The 27,075-nt window shown below is 38.5% G+C and overlaps 1 protein-coding gene across 1 annotated transcript in view; it reads right to left on the reverse strand.

The window, feature by feature from the left end:
- LOC124619729 overlaps window positions 1-27,075 on the reverse strand; it is a 503,325-nt gene that overhangs the window by 18,702 nt on the left and 457,548 nt on the right. The window contains exons 93-96 of the mRNA XM_047146296.1: window positions 19,662-19,816; window positions 8,092-8,254; window positions 4,775-4,888; window positions 1,976-2,192 (exon numbers count right to left, since the gene is read on the reverse strand). Of these exons, the coding sequence (XP_047002252.1) occupies window positions 1,976-2,192; window positions 4,775-4,888; window positions 8,092-8,254; window positions 19,662-19,816 (649 nt within the window). The remainder of the gene's footprint in view (window positions 1-1,975; window positions 2,193-4,774; window positions 4,889-8,091; window positions 8,255-19,661; window positions 19,817-27,075) is intronic.

Below are 27,075 nucleotides of genomic sequence, written 5' to 3' on the forward strand. Positions count from 1 at the left end.
CAATTGTTTACAATACTGGCTAATATAATCCTCCTCTCCACTATCATTACTTTCTCTTCATTTTTTGAGATCTAGCAAAGTAATTCCTTGGAGCACTGACCATCCAATACTATCTCCTGCTATATATCCCAGCCACCTCTAATTCAATTTCATTAGTTATCAATTATGTTGCCTCTATCATTTGTTTGCTTCTCTGCCTCTTCCAGTAATGCCCAATATAACTCCCCTTTGCTTGCCAAGCTGAATGGTTTTCACACAGTAATTTCATGTTTCCTAACTGTACATCAAAACAGATCGTGAACTTTCCACTTCAGGCACATTGGATTCTTCACTTTGAAAACTCTGTTTTGTTTCACAAAAGCACTCCTGGACACTTTTACTCATCTATTTATGTATTTTGATGCCCATTCTTTCACTGTCTTCAACTGCCTTACATAAGCACACCAGACAAAAAATTATTCAACTCAGGAGACATCACATTAATATATAGGGTTGTGAGTCATGCTTGGGTTGCTCAGATGGTCAAATCCGCGAAAGGCAAAGGTCCTGAGTTCGAGTCTCAGACTGGCACACAGTTTTAATCTGCCAGGAAGTTTCACATTAATATATCATTATTATTGCCACAGAACAACGGATGTGTCTACAGCATACAGATTGTGAAGATATAGAAGAAGGAGCAATACTCAGTCACCAAGATTGCTGAAGTAAACACTTACTTCATATTCGCCATAACCAGAATGAGTGAGCTCAAGTCATAGTGAAAAAGCATCACATGAATAACGAAAGAGCAGCACCCTCCACACAATGTGAGTTAAACACCTCACTGGGTCATCAGTGCACAAGAAGTCTTGTCAGATGACACAACACACCTTCAGTCAGGTAGTGTCCAGTTTCTCTGACCCACTGAAGTCATGTAGCTTTTTATGCCTCTGTGAGCAATGGCCATTCGTTAGGAACTCGACCCACAATGTCAACTGCATGCAGTTCCCTTTGTAATCTTCACTCAGAAACTTGTTGAAACTGATCTGCATACCCTGACAACAGCAATTCCTGTCGAGTTTGAGACCAACTGTCCCTGATGTGGTATTACACTTTTTGTGAGTTATTGTCAGTTAGGATATTCTAATGACCATATTCTTATGTCATATTACATGGCTGCTAGTGGTATACTATCCTTACAAACACACTGGATACTCTGGGTGAAACATCAACTACTGCACAACTTCATTCACTGAGTCATCATTGGCACAATAGCTCCTCTCTACCACTGTCACATCTGCATATTTACTCATATTACTGCACCGATTCCAATCAATTTACTGGCACCTATACACTACGTCAATGCTGCGACTTATGTCAGAGGTGGAGTGTCACACAACTGGCTGATAGCCAGTCATGTGGTGCTTCACCAGTTCCAAATTGACCAATGTGCTCTTTTAAGGCAATGATTAGCATTTTGTCTGATGAGCTTACATAAACTCATAGTAATTCTACAACTCTGCTGTTAATTTATTCTGTCTGTAATAATTACAGTTTAAGACATTTAACCCCACTTTAAAACTCTGTCTATTAAGTTCTTCTATTTGGCAATAGAGGCAAACGGTACAATGTTATCAGGAAAATTTAGATGACCAACTAGTCTTTCACCTCTGAATTTCTCATTTCCTGGTATGCTACGATCGTCATAATAATGAAAATTGGAAAATCTGTCCCAGAAACATGAGATACTATGCATGACAATTAAATGGCTCTACTGTGTTGCTTTCCTTCAAAATCAAATACTCCAACACTTGTGGCCTTTATTCTATTCCATATCCTTTACACACCATGATAACTAAGAAATGAAGGCATGTAATGGTGCCATTACTTCTCTTCAAATGTGGTATTCTGGTAACATTTAAGAATAAGAATCTTTGGTCATTCAAGGTACAACTAAATACTATCAAAGTATCAAGTAAAATGTGTGTGTTTGTACCTCGAGGAAGAACCACTGGCAGGACTGAGAAGCCCCGTCGGCGTTCGTGGCCTGCTGCCCCCTGTCGGTGTTCGAGGCCGGCTGCCCCCAGGTGTGCCATTCACAGGAGCTGTGAGTTTACGCGAACTGCTACCAGAGGTTCCACCCCTCGCTGGTGGTGTTGCTGCAGCACCAACTGTTCGCCTCTGTACTGGAATACGGCTTGGTGTACCTTCGTCTGAAACACAAAATATGCGCAATAACAATACTGATAATGTTCTGATCCTTAGTACCCACAAACTGTTTAACTACCCACGAGAATAAAATTTAAGGCAGAAACATGGCAACCGATAAATAGTAACAACTTTACTCCATATGAGTACAGAACTATTGGGTGGTTATAATTAAAGTGCAGCTGCTCACAGAGATCTGGTGTGGGCTGTCATATGGCAGTGCAGCTTTGTAGTACACTAACACATAAATGTGGAACACATTTACACTGGAAAACAAATTAGCTACAATTGCGGCCACCAAACACAAATCTGGCACGTTACGTTGTTTTTATGGCAGTACAACATCAGCACTGTCATTTGAGAAGCCATAATGGGACTGAACAGTTGGCTACTGAGAAGAGAGATTGTGTGCTATTAGTGAAACTGTTTCATATGAACTGCAGCAATTAGAGTGCTGAACTGAGACGGTATTGATGACTGAACAATCTGAGGAGATGCTCAATGTCATTAAATTGGAGAACATGAGTGAGCTTTGTGTGGCACCTGGAAGACCAAGGTACCCTTTCCCAGTGGAAGTTACTGACAAAGTTTCTGTAGATGTAACTGACCATGAACCGCATGACCTTGGTAATGCTAATGCTCATTTTGTGCCATGAGGAATGTCCATCCCATGGTCAACAGTACGGAACAGTTTGCAGTCTATATATATTAGCACCCATGCAAGATCCGGACTTGGAACTAACTGAAACCTCATTATGCAGCACAACATTCAGAATTTGCTCTTTGATTTCTGGCACAGGTTGAAGTTGATGACATGTGGCCGGGCAAAATTCTGTGAAGTGACGAGGCACATTTTTCACTACCAGGTGCAGTGAATATGCATAATTTCCAAATTTGGGGCACTGTTAAACACTGTGTTGTGTACTAAGAGCAATTACACTCACTGTATGTGAATGTGTAGTGTGGATTCACATGCATTGTTATTCTTGGTCCATTCACCTTTGCAGAGGATACGTCCAGAGGGACTGTCAAGTGTACCATGACGTCTGAACGTTATCAAGACCTTCTTACATAGCATGTGATTCCTGTTGCAGAAGAGGATAACTGTGTAGAAACCCCTGTTTTCATGCAAGATGGGGCAACGCCTCACATTGCTCTCCTAATGAAAGATCTGCTTAACGCAAACTTCCACAAACATGTTATCTCCAATGGTTTTCCAAATGCATGACTTGCAAGATCACTCGATCTGAACCCATGTGACTTTTGGCTCTGGGTACATCTAAAAGAATGTGTTTACCTAGAACACTTTCCATCCCTACCTGATCTGAAGGCCAGTGTGCAGGAACACCTTGCTCAGATTGCCCCAGAACTGTTGCGAGCAACTGTTCATGACATCATTTTGCAGATGCAGTACTTGGCTGACATCTCTGATACTCATACTGAATAAACTGTGTACGCAGAAGTTAATAATAAAATCAACATTATGCCTTGCTCACTTATTTGACCTTTTTAGCATATATTGGTTCTGCATCGACACATTAGAATATCTTCCACATGATAATTACAGCCCATACTGGACCTCTGAGTGGCTGTACTTTAATTAAAACCACCCAGTACAGGAGGGATGCAGAGGATGAACATGCTGCTGTCTTAACAAACAGATTGCTCATTATACAACAAACAAAATTTGTGATTGAAATGATGGATGCAGTATGTTGTCTTGGGTGGAGAGTTAGTCCCTGACAGAAGTAGAAGTAATTTCAGCCATGCCTCAGGCACGTGTTTTGGGACCTTTGTTGCTCGTATTGTACACAGACGACCTGATGAACAATACTAATAGTAATTTCTGACTTTTTGCAGAAGATGCAGTTACCTATAATGAAATACTACTTTAAAAATGCTGCACATACACATCCAGTCATATCTTGAAAAGATTCTAAAGTGGTGCAAATACTGGAAACTTGTTTTAAATGTTCAGAAATATACAACCACACACTTGACAAAATGCGGAAAAATAATACGTTATGACTACAATGTGAATGAATTGCAACTGGAATTAATCAATCAACATTCTGTAGTGCTACGAAACGGAGTGATCGCATAGTCTGAACTGTAAGTAAGGCAGGTAGCAGACCTCAGTTCATTGGCAGGATACCCAATTTCATTTGCTGAAGTAAGTATAGTAACCTGACACATTTTTAAGTAATTGATTTGAGTAGGTGTCTCATCATTTTTATTATTAGGAGATTGAAATTCAATGTGAGCAAATAACATAATACTCTATTAAGATTATTGCTCCACCCAAACAACAAGACCACCTTGAGTAATTCGATAAGCTCACACTTCACAAAATTCAGCAGTGAAGTTTAGAATTTAGCACACAACATTGGTATACATTCTAATGTTTCCAGTGGCATTGCTTAAAATTATTACTAGTAGTCAGGTTATTTGATCTTTTTTATGCCCACAACTTCAAAATCTCTTTCTTTAAATAAGTTGTCACTTACATATCTCAAGAGTGATTACTTTCAAGTGCCTACACCAAAGCAAACTTTCTTCAGAAAACTTTCAACAAGAAGTATTTTACCTGTGCTGTCAAGAGAGAGGGTGGATCCGTGCCTACTGGGAGGCTTACTGCCCTGGCGACTACCTGGTCTCGAACCCGCTCTACTTCCTGCCTTGCTGCCAGGCAGGCTTCCTCCTGGAACATAACATACTTCTTGTTGATCTTTTCATCTGCTGACATAACTATTTTTGTCTGAAAGCTAACCACATACATACATTCAGAGCATAGGAATAGCACTTAAATACAAACAAAAGTAATAAAAAATTCCTAACCCAGTAAACAGTACAGTCATTTGGTTTAATGTAAAATTCAAGTACTAAAAACAAAATTTCATCGAAATGACAATGAATCAGTAGAACATTGGTATTAATTACTTATAACCGTGGAATACCAGAACAGTTCATGGCAGATACTTCACTCTCCTAATTATTTTTTGGTTGCCCACAATCCTTACATACTTCTAACTAGTCAACAGAAGGTACACATATTACACCACATGTACTGACAAAAAGACACGTAATAAAATGAAACTCGGACAACAAACTTGACCACCATCCTGGAAATATGAAAAGTCTGGCAAAAATAAATATATCAAATGTAACAGCCTAACTGCAAAATTGATAGAATTCTGCAGCACTATCCTTGATAATTCATTACAATGCTACAAAATTAATCACAGTATGCTAAACATAATTTTTATCCATCATCACAGAATGTCAATCACAAACATTTAGAAGTAATGGAGACAACTTGCTGAATAGCAGAAGTTTTGAGTTGTCACTAAGCGCACACAAATGAGAAAAATTCGCTAGCTTTCAGAATAAAGCCTTTGTTCAAGGCATGCACGCACACACATACACGTGCCTGCACACACATACACAGTGCTAGTGGCTCGGTTGGAGGGAGCAAGATTGTTGGCTAGGAATGCGAGGAGGGAGGGGTGACAGGTGCAAAGTCTAGGCCTGTGACGCACAGGTAGTGGAGCTGGTGGGATGCGGAACACAATGTAGGTAATGCAGAGACATGGATTGGGAGTGGGCTACAGGACAGAGGAAGGGGAGACTGTTGGGTAGTGGAGGTGGGGGCAGCGGGGTTAACGGAGATCGAGACGAGTTGGGTTACAGGATTGTCTGTGAACGCCCTCAAAAGACTGCCAGCATGCAGGACAAGGGAAGTCTCGTCATTGTAGATATGCCACTCACAAATCGCCAGGCTGTACGGCACTCACATGGCACCCTCCTATGCCAACACTTTCATGAGCCACCTAGAGGAAACCTTCCTTGCCTCCCAAAACCCCGAATCCACAGTCTTCCAACTCCAGTCCTGTCACAGGCTTATTCTGTTTCAACAGAGGCTGGAGCACCAGTGAAAGCAGCCATGTCAAATACCAACTCTAATGCAATCTGTGTACAGTCCTTTTATGTTGGTGCTGAAAACACTACACTCAGTTTCAAAGGCTGCTTCACAAACCAGGCAACCTGGATGCTTTCCTCAACAATTAGCATTCCTGAACTATGCAGATGGGACTTACTCTTGCAACACATCCTTCATTCCTGTAACTCTCCTGGCCTCAATCACAGTTAACGCATTGTCCTCACTCACCTCACCCAACAGTTTCCTCTGTTCTGTCCACCCCCCCCCCCCCCCCTTCAATTCACATCACTTCATCGTGCGCCACACACCACCGACTCGAGCCTTGCATGTCACATGCCTAGCCCATCCAATTGCCAGCCCTCCCTCTCGTATTCCCTACCAGCAAACCTGCTACCTCCCTCTGAGCTGCTAGCTAACCATCTCCAACCCCCTTCCTGTCTCCTACCTCTCCTGTCCTCTACCCACCCAACATGACTCGAACCCCAACTCACCCTAGTCCATCTGCCAATATGCGATCCCAGCACTGTTTGTGTGACACAATGTAAGGATATTTTGTGTGTGTGTGTGTGTGGGGGGGGGGGGGGGGGGGGGGGCGGGTGGGTGCGAGCGCACGCATGTGCGCCCTGTAGATCAACAAAGGATTCATTCTAAATGCTATCAAGCCAACTTCCTGTTTTGCACTGTCTGTCGATGACTCGATGCTTCTGCTATTCAGTGAGTGGTCTCCTTTGAGGTCTACCAGAACTTTTCAACTAAAAAGATTTATATATTCACCAAGGCCAACAACAAATTTCATGGCCTTACTTGGTTCACTTGCACTGTTATCAATAAATGCTTCATAAGCCCACATTTGACGAGTAGAAATGGAAAATGTTCCTAGTGCCATTTTTTCACAAAACTCATTTCAAATGCTATTGTGTTTTCAGTACTCTGCTGCAAGTACCTCTCTGGGGTTCCAAAGTTTAAAAGGTATGAGAAGTGGTTTTTGTTGACTACAATTCCCCTCATTAAAAACCTAATGCTGCATTTCTGTACATGCAATACCACAAATAAAATGTAAAGCCCCAGCATTAACGGGACTTGGAAGAACGAAGAAGAAGAAGAAGAAGAAGAAGAAGAAGCAGAAGAAGAAGAAATTGTTCTTCCTGCTATTTTGTCATAAGCTGACATTTCTGAGAATGGCACTGTCTGTGAAATACAAGTTGATTCTTGCAAAGAAGAAAACAACGACCAGCCACTGTTATTAATGCTATTTATTTACAGTTACCATCACCAGTTGCAAACCAACAGTTTCATCTTCAGGTGGCTATTCACATTTATGTTATATTGTTGTCATTTACATTAGATGTTGGAGAAAATGGTCAACAACAATTGTAATATAAACTGGCTATTTGTGTAAATCTATAGTGTTAGTAACTGTGTCCTTGCAAGAAACAATTTACAAAAACTTTCTTACTGGCACTTAGATCCGTTAAGTTTCCTGGCATGGCACATGGTATGTTCTTAATAAAGTACTTATATTCTAACTTGTCTCATTCTTATTTGTGATGATGTGATATTGCAATACCTTCTCAATTGTTCAGATACAAATTAGTTATGTAGAAACAGAGATACATCATTATTTCATTTTCCTGACAAATGTTAGATGTGGCACTTAGGAATAATTATCAATAATTGAAGAGTAGAAATGGAAAACTTTCTCTAAGTATTGAGATTTTCCTCAACATTAAACAAAACTTTCAGGATCATAACAATATTTAATTATTATTTATTTAATGATATATATTTATTACAAAAAACAAAAGTCAATAAAAACTAGGTACATATCAATAAACTTTTGAGATTACTGCTACTGTTTAAGGAAAAGCATTGTGAACATCAACTTTTTTCTTCAGTATTTCACCTTCCTACACTCTAGCACTTCAGGCATACGTAAATATTCTTCACAGGACTGTTTTTGATACCTGGAGTCAAGCTGGATCTAGGAGGAGCAGACCCCTTCCGCAAAGGCCTTGGCAGAGTGCTTTCATTGTCACTCAGTGAGTCAGGTGTCCGCGCACCACCAGAAAATGACGAGCGTCCTGATGGTCGGCCCATAGGTACACTGCGGGCACTTCTCTCTCGCACCTAATTTTTGAGTATCAAAGAAATAACTGAGTTATGGACTAACCTTCATGTATGATAGTATAAACACATATACACAAAATAAAATATATAAATAAATAAAATTGAGAGGCTCCCAAGATGTGCAATGGTGTGTTAGGACTAGATTAGTTATTTTTGATACTTTTAACTATCTTTTCACTGCCAGATTAATAGAAGTGGAAACAAAATTTTACAAGATCTAAGAAATTAAATGACTGACTGACTGGTTGACTCATCAAGCTGGCAATACAGGAATCTAGCCCACGACTCTTTTGGCACTAAATATAGTGTATTGCTACTGTGGAAACTTACTAACAGCATGCTCTTTTTAATGGTATGCATGTCAACGTGAACTTCAGTAGTTCATCATTCCACCTTCCAGCTTTGGGAATTGTATTAGCTGCCATTTGAAGTCAGGCCTAAAGCCTAATTTCATTTCTATGCTTGTTCTTTCAGTTATGTTAATGGTAATCATCAATTTTTCCAAACAAAAATAGCGATTTTTAAAAAAGACTATAGAAACGATGTAACTGGAGTGAATGGTGACACAGTACGCTCTCATTATCAATGTGTGTTTATAGACTGTGTACATTACGACTGCCTGCAAGCCTCTCCCAACTATGTTCTGTCCAAAGCTAACTCTTACAAAAAGGTATGGCAAACACTTCTACCATGCTTAATCTGACACAAAGCTGAAGTCTCTTTATTTGAGTTATATCACAATATAATCTTTTCCTCTATTTCTTCAACTGTTCTATACATTTCACTCATAAGACATGAAGTGGCTGAAGTCATACACATACAACCATTAACAAATGCTCACTAAAGTAACTGATTGTGATTTAACAGAAGTAAAACTTTGGATAATATTAAGGTGCATTTGGTCTAACCACATAAAAATCATTGAGCCCAAAAAATTAAATATCATATGAGTGTAAAATATGGGGGATTTTATAAATGCTTGTCCACATCAACACCACTGCACATCCTCAAAACAGTGTTTTTAATGTAAAAATATTTAACATGAAACAAAAAAGAAACAGTAATATAAACACAGGTTTTTCATGACATTAAAATACATGTTTGTTATTGCAACAGACACTTGTAGGGAGAGAATAATATGTTTGTCTAAGAAAACTACCATATAATTTGCTATTTAAAAAAATGCAGAAGGAATAGGGTGAGAGGTGGACGGTGAGGAATGACACCAACTATAACACTTCCTTTTATTAAACTTGTCATTCATAGATAATCTTTTCCTGATTTAACCAATGCTACAACTTCACAGTAAAAATTACAATGAGACAGAACAACCGCGCAGTATTATCCTTTAGGAGGCAAAATTCATATTAAAGCTGATGCAAACATTCAAGAATAGAGTGTAGTAATCAAGCTTTTTAGAAGTAAATAGTTTCCCTCTTCAGAAAGGACAAAGGAATGCCTAGTATAATAGGCACTTCTGAACTCCCTTGCAATCTGTTGCCACAGTTCTATCACTATTTCTGGGAGGTAGAAGAAACATTTGCTCTCAAGAAGTAGGATTTATATTTATGTAGTCAGCTAGGACAGTGTACTATTTTCTACATTAAGAATTCCTGTAGACACTAATAGCAATTTTGCCTCCTGAAGGTAAGTACTGGCCACACATTCATTCTCATTACAATTTTGCAAGTTTTCTTGACTGAATTGTTGAGGAGGTGGGGAATGGGGGTGAGAGCTGTGGCTCAGCAGACAGGGAATTTTATGTATGAACTCAAGCACATTTTACAATGCATCAGCCTGTAAATGTGTTACGCTAACCTGAAGAATGAATCTCTCATCAGCCAGTTCATAATAAATCTTACTGTCCTTTTCCAATCAAGGAACGCTTTGTACTATTTTACATAATTAAAGATCATTTCATCCTCTTAAAACACTGATGTGAACACCCAACTTGACTGAAGAGATTTTCAAGTCATCTGGTGTGTTGAAAATTTGGTCCCCAATTGCCACAGGATTTAAACAAATACAACAAAGAGCATACAGGTGCAGTCATGATTTTATTACATTCAAATCTGACATTTGTTTCATTATTATATGTGCAACTTTCTGCTTATTCTTGGTATTCATCTTACTTTTTCAATTCTTGTTTCTCTTATTTGAAGTTACTGTACTTCTTATACATCTTAGATTCTTCTGCCAGTATTCCAGACGCATACTGCACTGTTAATTTTTCACTTAAATGTTGTGAGGGCCTGAAGATGCAAAACATCTGCCACCTCTTAATATTTTTCAGTGTCTGTCATCAGTGCTACACACTGAGTTGACTAAGTCATGGGATACCTCCTAGTACTGTGTCAGACCTTCTTTTGCCAATCGTAGTGAAGCAACTCTGACTCAACAAGTTGTTGGAAGTCCCCTGCAGCAATATCGAGCCATGCTGCCTCTTATGGCCATACCTAATTCCAAAAGTGTTGCTGGTGCAGGATTTTGTGTGCAAACTGACCTGCTGATTGTGTCTCTTATATGTTTGATGGGATTCATGTTGGGTGATATAGGTGCCCAAATCATTCACTCGAATTTCCCAGGATATTCTTCCAACCAGTCATAAACAACTGTGGCCTGGTCACATTGTGCCTCATCATCCGTGAAAATTCCGTCTTTTTTGGGAACATGAAGTTCATGAATGCCTGCAAATGGTCAATGATTGTTACAATTGGACCAGCGGACCCAGTCCATTCCATATAAACACAGCCTACGCCATTAAGGAGCCACCATCAGCTTGCTCTGTGTCTTGTCGACAACTTGGGTCCATGGCTTATGGGGTTTACACCATGCCTGAACCCTACCTTCAGCTCTTACCAACTCAAATTGGGACCTATCTGACCAGGCCACAGCTTTACAGTCATCTAGGATCCAACTGATATGGTCACGAGCCCAGGAGAATCACTGCAGGCGATGTCGTGCTGTTAGCAAAGGCACACTCATGTCGGTCGTCTGATGCCATTAAACTAAATTTCACCGCACATTTCTAACAGATACGTTCATCATATGACCCACATTGATTTCTGTGGTTGTTTCACGTAGTGTTACTTGTCTGTGAGCACTGACAACTCTATGCACATGCTGCTGCTCTCAGTCATTAAGTGAAGGCCATCAGCCACTGCGTTGTCTGTGGTGAGACGTAATGCTTGAAATGTGGTATTCTCGGCACTCTCCTGCCATTATGGACCACAAAATATTGAATTCCCTAATGATATCTGAAATTGTATCCCATGCATCTGGCTCCAACTACCATTCCATGTTCAGAGTCTGTTAATCCCCATCGTGTGGCCATAATCGCCTCGGAAACCTTTCCACATGAATAACTTGAGTGCAAATGATAACTCCACCAATGCACTGTCCTTTTATACCTTGCATACACTACTGCCACCTGTATATGTGCATAACACTATCTCACGACTTAAAGTGTATTGATCATTTCTCCCCCCCCCCCCCCCCCCAAAGCAACAAAAGCTCAACTGTTAAATAGACAAAAACTTTGCATTTCTTTCCAATTAGCCAATTGCCCAGAGCACCAAACAAACAACAATTTTTGACAAAAGTGTTGGAAAATGTATTAAAAAAATCTCCCATAATGAATGTGTAATTATGGATGATAGTGGCATAGTTCATGAATGATATGATATACGACGTATGAACATGGTCACGGGTCTGAGAACATCACATTAAAACTTCCACAAACAAATTCAATGTAAATATGCACAGCTGAAACAAGGGGTCTCGCAGGTGAAATTATTACATCTCGACAAAAAATTCTTGAATGTCATAGTTATTCTCTTGAGCTTCCTTTTCCCTTTCTCGTCATCCTTAAAATGCTCTTCCTAATTCTTCTCCTTTCTCTCTTAATCCAAGGACAAAGTTAAACAAAGAAAATAAAGTGAAATCAAAGGATAAATTATTTGCAACCAAGCAAAAGAAGAAACATAAATATAACTGTAAACACACACCATGTAAATCAGGTAAAAGTCCTATATTAACAATTTCAGTATTTATTTACTCCCTTTAAACCTTATCACCTCACTTCCCAGTAGCTTACTTTGTCTCCTCTTCGTAGTACAAAATACTGCCACAACTGCATTTTCTTGTTATCAGTTGCCAATGTTTTGTCACTATTTTCATTCTGGACTGCATTTCATAAATTTTTATTACTATGACTGTTAACTTAACACACTTTTTCAAGTTCAGTTTTCCCTTTATCCAAAAAGAAGGAATTTCAAGCAGTAACAAATGAAGTCATGCTCAACTACTTTGTTTGAGAATTACTGCAATTTCGTCTTTCTCCATAGGAATACAAATCAATATTATTTAGGGTGGTTTCTCTTAATACACTATTTCTTGTTTAACAACAATAAGCTTCATTTTCAGAACAGTGTACCATGCAGTTTCAGCAAATCAGTACTCAATTATGACAATACAGACATGTGAGGAACTTATTAAGAAAATGACATTCTATGTAACATGGTTAAATAAGAAATGATACGTAAATCACCTCGTGTTGTTATTAAAGTGATTAATATTAAAACTACAGCAATGCAATAATTTAAGGAAGTAATATTTCATCCAATTTTCTTGAAATTCAGTAACACTGACTTATTCATTTCTTAATTAAATGTAACACACATAAATGTAGTGTTATATTCTACAAGGCAACTCACCAGCACCACTTGTGATAACATTTGCCGGGCATCCACTCGGTTGAATTCCACAACTGAGCAAAAATGATTGAAATTGTTGCCATATGAAAACAGTTATGATTTGAAAGACATGTAATGAAACAACTGTACTTACCATTTGCCACTCTAAATTTAAAACTAAGAGCAACTAACTTCCTCTAAACATAATTGATCATATTTAATGATGTATCTATAATGAAAACGGGTGTCCTGTCAATCCCATAAGAAGAAAAGTGCAACACATCTTTTCTTCTTTTAAAACAAAAGAAATGAATGAAAAGAAGTAAATAAATCAATGCAAACTAATGAGCAAAACATTTTTGGGGCAATAAACCAACACTTTAAAAAAAGTAACAAAAACTAACCAAAGAAAAGGAATTCAGTAATAATAAACCTTTTAATGGTGGAACAACGGGACACTATTTTTACTTAAATAAGTTGGGTTAATAACAAGAAATTGTCCTGTGTGACACTGGCATGTCCACTTATTAGTAGCAAGTATCTAACCAAGTTACAGCAACAAGCAATGGGAAAACTAGGAATTATAGTAATTTTCATTCCAAGTATGCAGATTGGGTGCAGGCTGACAGTAAGCTTCTGCCCTTGAGAACATGAAATTTCTGGAAAGAATTCCTCCAAGAACAAGTTATGTTTCCATTTTTGATAATTATTCTTATGTGTCTAACATTAGGGTAATGACGTTCATATAAAATCAATACCTTATTCACTTTTTCCACTAATAAACCAACTACCCAAAATATCATGTCCACTATCATGTGCTATGATCCAGTATACAGGTTCAGAGAAGGAAATAAATATTTAACTGAAATATCCTGATGGTATATGTGGCTAGTTTCCACATATAGCCTAAGCAAAGAATAAAATCTGTGTGCACATGGGAATCTTTATATGAGCAGAAATAAAATGAGGAAAACCCTGACACAAGGAAATAAGTGAGATCTTTTGTGTATGCAATACAGACTGCCAACAGGATAACATCACAACAGCTCAGGTGACAATACTGTCAAGAAGCTTTCCAAGTCACTCAGTTTCAGCTACAGACTATGACACATGAAACACAAAGCAAACACTTGCACCAGCAGTATAATAAATGTAACTCTGAGCACAGCAGTTTAAATAAGCAGTCCATTATGAATAAGGGCATAAAAGTAAACTGAAACAGAAAGAACTCTATCCACACCCTTTGCTGTAATTAAGGATGTCAGAAATGTGCTATATAAATGAGAAATACGCAAAGCATGTACTATTATAGGACAGACCATTATGTGGCTTGAAGATTAAGTGCTCAGCAATGGATATGCAGAAAAAGGGGATGGAATTAAATAAGCTACTGAACCCAGTTTCTTCCTCACAATTATAAAACACATACATGCATATGCACACAATTTCCTGGAGTGACAGGAATGGGAGAGGGAGAGGGGGGGGGGGGGGGGGGGGAGAGAGAGAGAGAGAGAGAGAGAGAGAGAGAGAGAGAGAGAGAGAGAGAGAGAGACGCATAGCATCCAGGTGCATGAATACAATGGGAAGTCCACATGAAGTAGAGGTGGACAGCAAAACAGTTCAATGAAAGAAGGGGGCAAAAAACAGTACAGAAGGAAATAGGTGGTTCAGAAGGAAAAGAATATATGAAATTATACACAATACAGAAATTTTACAGCTATAAACTACCTCACTTAAATTCAATCTCAGCTAGTTCAGTACCCTCTGCTGTCATTACCCCATTTGCATTCGAAGTCCTTCCAACCCTATTTATTTCAAATTCTATTACATTTTACCCCCTTATCATCCTGACCCCATTTACATTTATTTATTGCTCTTTCTCAGCTTGATATTTTATCTATTCTCAGTCCTCCTCACCTCCATGCGTTTTGAATTTGGTCATGTCTGCATTCACTACAACTCTCGTATTTGGTTCTCATCTTTTCACTGTCACACAAATTTTTGTCAATTTCCCGTGCCACACCCATCCAGGGTTCCAGCCCATCCCATGTAATTCAGCTGTGCTGTACTCTCAGATGTATTTATGATTATTTCTGCTCGTTTGCAACAGTGTGACGAGCACTGTATGTTCTATAGCTATTTCTCTTGTATTCCTATCCTTTTTTCAAAAGATCATTTCAACTTTCCACTCAGGTATATCTTGTGAACAATTAACGTCTTCAGCAGATCAAAATTAAACTAACTTCCACTATTATTTGAATAGTTTGTAGATATGAAGTAGACTAGGAGTGTGTTACAGTCCTCATTAGATACCCTACTGGAGAAATTTTCACTGAGAATATATCAAGGCTGAGGGTGCAGCACCACCAAATGCCTTACTGGTTCTAAGTTATATACTTTAAACAGACAAAAATATTTGCTTTCATTTGAAATAATTATTTTAACATGTAGTAAAGTGAAATTAGGCTGCAAATAATGGGACCATAATGCCAGCAATTAAAATCACAAGTCTAAATAAGAGCACCAGTTCACCAAGGGATGTTTATCTTTAGTTTTAAACCAACATTAAAACTGATACAGGACTCACATTGCCGATTGCAGTTCAGCAAGATGGGAACTACAACAGTACATTTATGATTAAGAGTTACATACTGAATGCAAGCAAATGAATTATGTTATGAATGCTGAGAGCTGCATTCTTGCGACATTTGTCAAGTTGTCTGCTTAAGTGTCTATATCAGATACTACAGACAATGTCTCCAACTTCCTACCACAAAGTCATTTTAATTAGAACATAGAAATTAAAGAGAGTAACAAGACAGGAACAGTTTGCCTACTGTATAGTAGCAATGTCATAAATGGAAAAGAAACTGAATCATACAAATATTATCAGTCAAGAGAGAGTATCACCTACTAATGGCTGACAAATGGAGTTACATTAAAATAATACCTTCACATATTTAAAAGTAGAAAGCAGAATAATGGTTCAACAGCTTGCTGACAGCAAGCTCATCAAAGATGAAGCAAAAGCTCAGATGGGGAAGGAAACCAATCAGGTCCTTTCAAAGGAACCACCCTGCCATTAACTTTAAGCGATTTAGAGCAATCACAGACAGGGACTCTAATATTCTAAATTTCGATACTGTACTTCAGTAAATTTGTCCTATACCCAATGGTTTAATTGAACATCAGGTAGAAGGAAGTGCAATATATATTTGCACTCCATTGCAGCTGGAAATAATAAATGAAATATGATATTCACCATCTTATTTATGTGCATATCTACCACTTAGTGCTTCATTTATCTGGTGAGTGATTGGTTGTCTTCTCAGCTAAGCCATCTCCTTTCCTCTCACCCTAAAAACACGTAGAGATAGGTTAATATACTGCTAGCCATTATACCTACAACACCAAGTTGGATACCAACCAACTGTGATATTATTCCACCTTGGCCTCCCACGGCCATTATCAGAAAGGCATGGTGTCATTATGGTAACAAAAACTATTTTTTCGACCATCAGGTACACTGCAAAAGTTCAAATTGCTTCTTGCTCAAGCTGTCTGGTCATTATAACAGCAGAGCACATTCTGATCAGCTTTGAGTGTGCAGACAAACACATGATCCAACCAAAACGCCCTGAATCCCAGGTGTAATAATATTGTGCTCGACTATTGGCAAGTAACAAAATTTTACATTATTGTGCTTCTACAGATTACTAGGAAGAACACTTTATTAAATGTACAGGTGATTTGGGAGTGAACAGGGTGCAAAATTTAGTATGCAGAGCCACCACCACTGGCAGCAGTGATTGCTTCAACCTGGCTGGGCATTGAATTGAAATGAGCTCGGATGAAATTTTGGGTACGTTAAATTGTGCACCTTCAACTGTATGCCAGAATTCATCGATTGTAGCTGTCAGCGAGTGGTGGTATGCCAGTCTCTTGGCCACCCATGTACCGATGTTTCCAATGGGTGATAGATCCGTAAAAATGCCGTGGCAACAGGCTGTTGTCCTCCAGATATTGCTATACTGTCCATGTGAATACTTGTCCTGCTGCAAACAAGGTAATGTTTTGGTTCAAGATACGGCCAAGTGAGCAACATGTCTGTCCTCTCCGGACATAAGACACTGCCATTCAAACCCGATGACTCACATCTGCACTACAGTTGTAATGTCGTGGAACAATAAACTGCCATGTCATTTGGACACAGTCCTGCAACCGTCAAATTCTCGCATACACTGGCAGATGTTTCTTCTTCTTGAATGAGGCATAACACAATATTCTCACAACCTACATTCAAATTTGATTTCTATATGAGAAACCCAATGTGTATTCTTGTCTGGTATACAAAATATAAATGGCGTTTTTTACTCATACCTGCTTATGATGGTTGTGAATATCCAAGTATGTTATACTTTGATGCCAATTTCATGTTTGTTGCTTGCCGTCTGCATGTTGCAATTGGAATGGCCAGCAGTGTGACTGAGAGAACAATGTTTGTCTTTATTTCACACATAGAGAAACTACTGAGGTTATTTCCTGACCGATTGCTAGATCAACAATTTTAACATAAATTTATAGTATTGTCTTTCTTTGGTAAAAATATCATTTTGCAGTTTGAGTACCAACAGCGAGAGATCCATTTTAAAGTTGTAATGTCATTTTGAAGAAACCAGAGCACTTTAGTGCATGTGGTCAGGACATTTCTCTCCTGCAAGTAGTAAAGGTTGCCATAAAGCAGATGGACCTGTACTATATTAAAAAACCTACAAGATAAAGGTCACTCACTAAGTTGAATCTACAGACTAATAGTCACAGATAGGCCAGGTAATGATGAACCATACAACTGGCACTACACCATGCAGCTAATGAAATGTTATTAAAGGGGAATTTATTTGGAAACAATTCAGAACAAAAACAATTAAGTTAAAAAATAAACAGAAAGCAAAAACTTGAGCTTCACTGTAATTTTTCCTGAATGGCTATCTTTTTTTTGCTGGTTATTTTAAGAAGTCACACTTCTGTATGTAAGATACTGCAGTTTTTCCAGTTCCAGTCATACCACACTGTGGTGCAAGTGTGTAACAAAAAGCCAAACTGCCCACACTACAAAACAAAGCGCCAACTCTGCCAGCCAGCCACACGCCTTTCTATTTACCCAGTGGTAGTGAGGGCCGGAAGAAGAGCCCACAGCCAGGGGATACGCACAAGGCAGATCTTCTTTCTGGCGAAGGCTCTCAAAGATGGGCATCAGCTGACTCATATATTCCTCGGCTGTAAGAAGCATGTCGAAAAAGTTCTACAGTTGATAGCATACAAATTTTCTTATTCTCTGCACCCTCAGGAGCGCCACCAACAAAAAATAATTCTTTACAATTAAACAAACTAAACATCCATGCAAAGAAAGACGATAGGAAAAGCTGCCACTTTCATATCTTGTTATCTAACACCAAAATCAAATATTGAAGCAAGTAATATAAGAACAAAAAGGGGAAGCATACTGACCCCACATAAACAACTGCATTGCAAACAATTGCAATACTGATTTCAAATGTTATCCAATGTTCATGTGAGTTTCATTAATGCAACAGACTTCTACAGTCACTGACAAATAACCAAACACTGCAACACAGATTACATTCATTTACCTTCTTGAGATGAGGTAAGTTTCTCAATTCCAACACTTTCTCAAATGTCAAATAGTGCCATCCCAACCCAATTCTTAAAAAAAGACATTTTTATCAGTTTCAGTGGTTTACAGAGAACCCCAAGGTTAAAGAAAGTATCCAATTCAGAAATTTTGTTTTTTCCTCATATACATATGATGGTAATAACACAGGTTCAGTGATGTACCTTGCTTCTCTTTGAGGGCCCAAAGTTTATGTCAATATCTAAAGGGATAAGTCCTTATCAAAACCCAAACCATGAGCAACCTCTTTTTTTCACTTTTTACAACAGGTACGAGTATGGTGAGCTGTATAAAATATCCAGAAAATAGACATGCATGGTATTACATTACCTTATGAACTGATGATACAAGCTGCCACATCCTTGTGCAAAAGCTGTACACAGGAAACCCACTCACCTTGTAAAGCACCCGCTTGTGAAGGTAACATTAACAGAGCCTGAAGAATTTTGACTGCTAGTTGCTGTTTCTCCTCATTTGCACAGGGAATTTAGATTTATTATTATATGTGGACTCAGACATGTTTACTGGTGAATGTATGGAAGTCATAAATGTATGTAAATGCCAAACTGAATAAAATGAACAGCTGGCACAAGATAGCAAGAATCTATGTTTGAGTGTATGGTACTTTTCTAAACTATTTAATATATGGAAGCTTATGATATCAAAAGAGAAAGCATTAATGAAAGCATGGGAAGAACCTAAGAAATAAACAGTCAGTGTACTGTGATACAAATAACTCTATAACTGTGATTAACTAGTAAAAAGAAGAGTAAATGCACAGTGCACTACCACAAAATAAGAAAAATCCTTTGACTCCCTTTTACATACTCAACTCTCTCTCTCTCTCTCTCTCTCTCTCTCTCTCTCTCTAAAACACACACACACACACACACACACACACACACACACACACACACACACACACACACACACACGTACTTTCAAGGAAAGAGATGTGTGAAAGAAAGATTCATGCAGTAAGAGCTTTGTTGCAGGCTGTGCTTAGGAGGGGATGCCCAACCTTGGTGATGGGGCCAGCCAAAGACTGCGACCTCTGCGGAGTTGATCCTGATCCTGATCCGGGGCTGGCCTTCGGCTTGAATGCTGTCATGCTCTGGGACACGCCTTCAGCCAGGATGAACTGCTCACGCAGCTCGATGTTCGTACGTCCCTTTGCTTAATGTCCGAACGAGGTGTGTTCCGATCGGACGGGACATAGGATGGGGTGTGCAGTTCCCCCACAAGCGGTGTCAGCAACAGTGTTTCGTGTGCACGGGTCGGAAGTGGTAAGGGAAGGTCAAATCCAAAGCAGACGTGCACATGGGACCAGGCGAAGGCAGGGTGACGATGTGAAGAGAAAGGTAGACAGAAAACAAACAATAAGCAAATAAACAAAACAACAAAATACACTACAAACTAAATAAAAATGCTAGGTGAACAGCAGAAATACTGCAAACAATAAAACATTAGAAAAAGAACCAAAGCCAAACAGCATCTCTTTGCTAACAACCAAGAACTATGTTCTGTGACAGACAAGCCCAAGTGCAAGGTAATGGTGTGCCTGTTCAGTCTCTCACAATGAAATTATATCATGTGTCTAATTTCCATTCTGGGGACTGCATAAAATCTGTCTCATAACAGGTCAATGCAGGCAAAGACATAAATGACAAAGTAAATGCAAACAAAAGCATCCTAAGTGTTGACTAACCAAAATAGGTGCACATGTGTGTACTGTACAACTACAGACCAAAATGCAACTGCACAGTGCTGGATTTCCCAATTAGTTGGAAACTCTTTGTTCATAATGATGAGAATTAAAGTGCACTAAAAATGATGGCCTACTATTATCAAAAAATTCTCACTCGTTACATCAATGACCCAAAAAACAGAGAATATCATCAAGTTTTGACCTTTGATATCACTTAAAATAACTAATTAGCTACATACTAAATATATTAGGTCAAATAACCTATGAAATTTTATGTAATTTAAAATAATTTCTAGTTATGGGACATCAATTTTAATAACTGAAAATGTATAATACTGAAACTGATACAACAGCACTTAGCAGTTGCATCTGACTCAAAAGTATAAGATACTGAATAGCACACAAAATATTTACACAAAACCTAACTACTTTTTCATGCCAGTGGATGATGACACAACACACTAACAGAAAACACTGCACCATGAAAATTATTTACTCCAGCAATCCCAAGCAAGAGATATAGTGCAAGTCTGAGATGGGGAGTGTAAAACTGAACTGAACAATGTATTAAGAAAATTACTTCACCAGTAGAGTATGCACAACATGACAAGACAAGAAGTCCACCACATACAGTAAGGTCAGCATAGTCGCACATGTACTATGATGATAGGTCAAGTACTGCAATATTTTCACATGTTGCTTCTTAAAACAAAAACCCATAAGCATGAGCATTCCAACAGCATTTCATTTCCTTCATTATTATATACACACAAACTAACTCCATTTGAGAACCACAGCATTTATGTGCAGAGTATTAGTAAAAATTCTATTAAACCTTTTCTTCTAGGTTTTAAGAACTTTTTGGGCTTCTGTCAATACATCCAACATGTAAATAAGTTAGGTGCAGCATGTGTTGTAATGCCAGAGTACATGCATTCAGCAACAAAATGAATAAATTATTTAGTCTTCACATGAAGCTCCAACTACTGACGCTGTCATAACAGCATTTGCAGCTTCTCTTTGTGCAAAATATTTATAGAAACACAATAAACAACAGTGATGATAATCTTGATGAAAATACAAAAGCAAAGCAATAAAATTACACTCAATAATTCGAGGGATGTAAAAAAGAAAGGCAACTTAACTGATGGACAAAACTATTATTTCAAAAAATCTGCTACAGGGGCCACAGAAGGAATTACAGTTCTCACCTGAGCCTGTGTAGCAGTATCAGGATCTGAATCCATGTCCTGGATCTGATCCAGAGACAATATCTGGTTCTGGACTTGGGGGATGCAAGTTGAACTCTAATGACCGAGTCCGAGGTGGGGTCCTGTTATGAACTGGTCTGTAGGAGGGGTTCCCTGAGAAGACTAAATTAATTTTCTGACATTCTACACATGTTCTCCATAGACGAAAGACTTTGTTCATCAACACAAGTACTAACATTTTCAAATTAAAACCAATATTGCTAACTACTTAGCAACATTTAAACATCTGCATGCACAAAAGACTTCTGGAATATTCTTCACTGTCTTCTTCATAAATATATTTAACTATGGTAGAACATGCCACAATCTTTGCACAGTGTCATTAATTTGAGGCAGATCTGAGGTAGACACTACAATTTAGAAACAATTGCAAGATGTGAATTTTCAAAACCCTTCACAAGTGAAATGAAATGTCGATCAAGTATATTCATTTCACCATTAACAATTCTACACTTTGTAGCATTTGGAGACGCACATACAGTGATCAATGTGAAGGAAATAGTTTTACCTAGTAGTAATTTCCTAGAATACACAGATATTCTCTGGGAATATTTTGTTGCAAGTAAATGAAAATTTTATCAAGAGTGTCAGTAGTCTGAATACAACAGCAAATGCAGTAAAATTAAACTGAAGCTTAGTTCCATCTGTGCTTTTGCAATTTCAATGTTTTAAAGAAGTTATTTGAAAAGTAAAGCTTACTTGCAGTCGCAAATCATGTAGCAATTTCACTAGAGAGTATTAATTTGTGAACAGTGTCAAATGTGACCCAGACCCCTGCTTTTTGTATTGCTACTGATTTCTTAAAACTGGGAGTGCCCCAGCTGTGGCAATGAAAAACAGAAACGTGAGGAATACGATTTGGAACCAAGAAATGACAGTTCTAACCAACATTTAACAGGACATTAAGATAACTAAAGGGATATTTTTTATGAAAAATGTTAATATTCATGTGACTCTGATTTCAAAATAGATGAGAGACTTATATGGCTCAGCACTCAAGTGAATAAGTGGAGAAATATTTGGAAACAGGTGTCAAAATTAATAAGATCTGCTTCAACATCATCAATAATTACAAGATGAAGCATTCTTAATTGTTCGAAAAAAATCTTCTCAGAATAAGAAAATCGGGGTGTACACATTGTTTAAAACAGAATGATGAATGTGCCCTATGCACCAAGACATGAAATAACAATATTATTTGAAAACATTTACGAAATGAAGAGGTGCAAAATGGTCCAGTAACTGAAGAACTCATCGAACAAAATCACTCACTCCACAGGAAATAACGAAGGTAAGATTTGAATGCCCCATTGCAAGTTTTCCCTTTTGTTGGGATAAAGATGCAACCATAACGGAGGGGTATCTGTTGACAGGCCAGACAAACTTGTGGTTCCTGAAGAGGGGCAGCATCCTTTTCAGTAGTGCAAGGGCAACAGTTCAGATGGTTGACTGAACTGGCTTTGTTACATCAACCAAAATAGACTTGCTGTGCTGGTACTGCAAATGGCTGAAAGCAAGGGGAAACTAAAGCTGTAATTTTTCCCAAGGGTATGCAGCTCTACTGTCTGTTTAATGATGAAGGCATCCACTTGGGTAAAATATTCCAGAGGTAAAATAGTCTCCCATTTGGATCTTCAGGTGGAGACTACTCAGGAGGAAGTCGTTATCAGGAGAAGAAAAACTGTCATTTTACAGATCGGATTGTGGAATGTCAGATCCCTTAATCGGACAGGTAGGTTAGAAAATTTAAAAAGGAAATGGATATAGTGGGAATTAGTGAAGTTCGGAGGCAGAAAGAACAGGACCTCTGGTCCAGCGAATACAGGGTTATAAATACAAAATCAAACAGGGATATTGCACGAGTAAGCTCAATAATGAGTAAAAAAATAAAATCAAGTAGCAAAGATAGACACAAAGCCCATGCCCACCACAGTAGTACAAGTTTATATGCCATCTAGTTCCACAGATGAGAAGGAGGCTGAAGAAATGTATGATGAGATAAAAGAAATTATTCAGATAGTCAAGGGAACTGAAAATTTAATAGTATGGGAGTCTGGAGTTCCATAGTAGGAATAGGAAGAGAAGGAAAAGTAGTACATGAATGTGGACTGGGGGTAAGAAATAAAGAGGAAGCTACTTGGCAGAATTTTGCACAGAGCATAACTTAATCATAGTTAACACTTGTTTTAAGAATCACGAGAGAAGGCTGTATACGTGGACGAGACCTGGAGACACTGGAAGGTTTCAGATTATTTGTATAATGGTTAGACAGAGATTTAGGAATAAGCTCTTGAATTGCAAGACATTTCCAGGGGCAGATATGGACTCTGACCACAATTTATTCGTTATGAACTGCAGATTAAAACTGAAGAAACTGCAAAAAGGCAGGAATTGAAGGAGATGGTACGTGGATAAACTGAAAGAACCAGAGGCTGTAGAGGGTTTCAGAGGGAGCATTAGGGAACGATTGACAAGAACAGAAGAAATGAATATAGTAGAAGAAGAATGGATAGCTTCGAGAGATGAAATAGTGAAGGCAGTAGAGGATCAAGTAGGTAAAAGACAAGGGCTAGTAGAAATCCTTGGGTGACACCAGAGATATTTAATTAAATTGATGAAAGGAGAAAATATAAAAACGCAATAAATCAAGCAGGCAAAAGGAAATACAAAGGTCTCATAAATGAAATCAAAAGGAAGTGCAAAATGGCTAATCAAGAAAAGCTAGAGGAAAAATGTAAGGATGTAGAAGAATATATCATTGGGGGTAAGATAGATACTGCCTACAGGAAAATTAAAGAGACCTTAGGAGAAAAGAGAACCACCTGCATGGACATCAAGAGCTCAGATGGAAACCAGCCCTAAGCAAAGAAGGGAAAGCAGAAATGTAGGAGGAGTATACAGAGGAGCTATACAAGGAAGATGTACTTGAGAGCAATACTATGGAAAGGGAAGAGGAGATAGAGGAACATGAGAAGGGAGATATGATACTGCGAGAAGAATTTGACAGAGCACTGAAAGACCTAAGTCGAAACAAGGCCCTGGAAGTAGACAACATTCCTTTACAGCTACTGATAGCCTTAGGAGAACCAATCATGACTAAACTCTTCCATTGGGTGAGCAAGATGTAGGAGACAGCAAAATACACTCAGACCGAACTATCAGTTTAATACGTCACGTCTGCAAAAAAACTAACACAAATCCTTTACAGAAGAATGGAAAAAGTTGTAGAAGCTGATCTCAAGGAACATCAGTTTGGATTCCGGAGAAATGTAGCAACACATGAGGCAACAGTGACCCTAAAATTTCTCATAGATGATTGGTTAAGGAGAGGCAAACCTACATTTATAGCATTTGTAGATTTAGAGAAACTTTTTGACAATTTTTAATTGGAATACTCTCTTTGAAATTCTAAAGGTGGGAGGGAGAAAAATGCTATTTACAATTTGTGCAGAAATCAGATGGCAGTTATAAAGAGTCTAGGGGCACGAAAGGGAAGCAGTGGTTGAGAAGGGAGTGAGACCATGTTTCAGCCTATCCCCAGTGTTATTCAACCTGTATATTCAACCTGTATACTGAACAAGCAGTAAAAGAAACAACAGAAAAATTTGGAGCAGGAGTTTTAAAGCTCAGCGAGGAGAAATAAATAAATTTGAGGTTTGCTGATTACACTGTAATTCCGTCAGAGACAGCAAAGGACTTGGAGGAGCAGTTGGACAAAATGGACAGTATCTTGAAAGGAGGATACAAGATGAACATCAACGAAAGCAAGATGAGGATAATGGAATGTAGTCGAATTAAATCAGGTGATGCTGAGGGAATTACATCAGGAAATGAGACACTTCAGGTAGTAAATGAGTTTTGCTATTTACGAAGCAAATTAACTGATGGCGGTCAAAGTAGAGAGGATATAAAATGCAGACTGGCAATGGCAGGAAAAGCATTTCTGAAGAAGAGAAATTTTCTAACATTGAGTATACATTTACATGTGAGGAAGTCCTTTCTGAAAGTATTTGTATGGAGTGTAGTCATGTATGGAAGTGAAATGTGGACAGTAAACAGTTTAGACAATAAGAGAACAGAAGCTTTTGTAATGTGGTGCTACAGAAGAATGCTGAAGATTACATGGGTAGACCAGGTAACTAATAAAGATGTACTGAATAGAATTAGGGGGATGAGAAATTTGTGGTACAACCTAACTAGAACAAGGGATCGGTTGGTAGAACACATTCTGAGGCATCAAGGGATCACTAATTTAATACTGGAGGGGGGTAAAAATTTTAGAGAGAGACTAAGAGATGAATACAGTACGCAGATTCAGAGGGCTGTATATTGCAGTAATTACTCCGAGATGAAGAGGCTTGCTTGGGAGAGAGTAACATGGAGAGCCGCATCAAGCCAGTCTTTGGACTAAAGACAACAGCAAAAGACATTGGCGAGTCTTAAATTACGACCTAATATGAGAGAGAAATGGAAATTTAGAGTGTTGGGAATCACAAAACACTTTAAACTGGGAGCAGAAGCTAGACATAACACAAAGAGGTTGTGATAAATGATGATGATGATCATATTTGGATTGTGGGGCGCTCAGCAGCATGAGTATCAGCGCCCATACACCACACGAAGTTCCAATCTGTCTATACTCACCACTTTTATGAATGATGATGAAATGATGGGGACAACACAAACACCCAGTCCCCAAGCGGAGATAATCCCTGACCCGGCTGGAAATCAAACCCAGGACCCCGTGATTCAGAGGTAGCAATGCTAGCCACTAGACCATAAGCTGCAGACAGGGGTTACGGTAAGCCTGAAGTAGTGAATTCCATATTATCCATGAAGTGTTGCTAACAATAGAAAAGGAAGTTGCGTTTTGTTCTTTCTATCGATCACCTGCCACAGAGTGGTAACAAACTTTTAAATGCTTCACGAAATTGTTTCTCATAGCTGGAAGTGTCGATTGTACTTGTGACCAACTGGAAGTAGCAAAACATACTTTAAATCATCACAACACATGAAATAGTGTTTAAATACAGTGCTGTGTTTGCTACTGCATTGCTATATTCTTTGGTTACAAAAATTATCGAACACACTGTTCATCCAAAGCCTTCCTGTTTCTGCCAAGTTATGATTAAACACACCAAGAGGCAAAGGAAAAGACAGCATGCAGTTCACAAATGTGAGGGAAAAATAACAAGAGAAACTAAAGGCACTGCCAACTGACAAAGATAACTATCAGACCAATAGAAATTAAAAGTAGATGAATCTATGCCATTGAAAGGAAAACTGACTCTCACTGAAATAGCCTACAGCACATAGCCCGAGGATTTGCATCTCTTGCCAGTTTCTCCCCTCAGTTTATACTACTAACTGAATCAGAACTAGTGGTTTCTCAGCAGAGACTTCAGGCACCTTTTATACAGGAACCATGTCACTGCATTGGGCCTCGTCAGATACTG

Source organism: Schistocerca americana, chromosome 6 (genome assembly GCF_021461395.2).
Source record: "Schistocerca americana isolate TAMUIC-IGC-003095 chromosome 6, iqSchAmer2.1, whole genome shotgun sequence".
Classification (NCBI taxonomy): domain Eukaryota; kingdom Metazoa; phylum Arthropoda; class Insecta; order Orthoptera; family Acrididae; genus Schistocerca; species Schistocerca americana.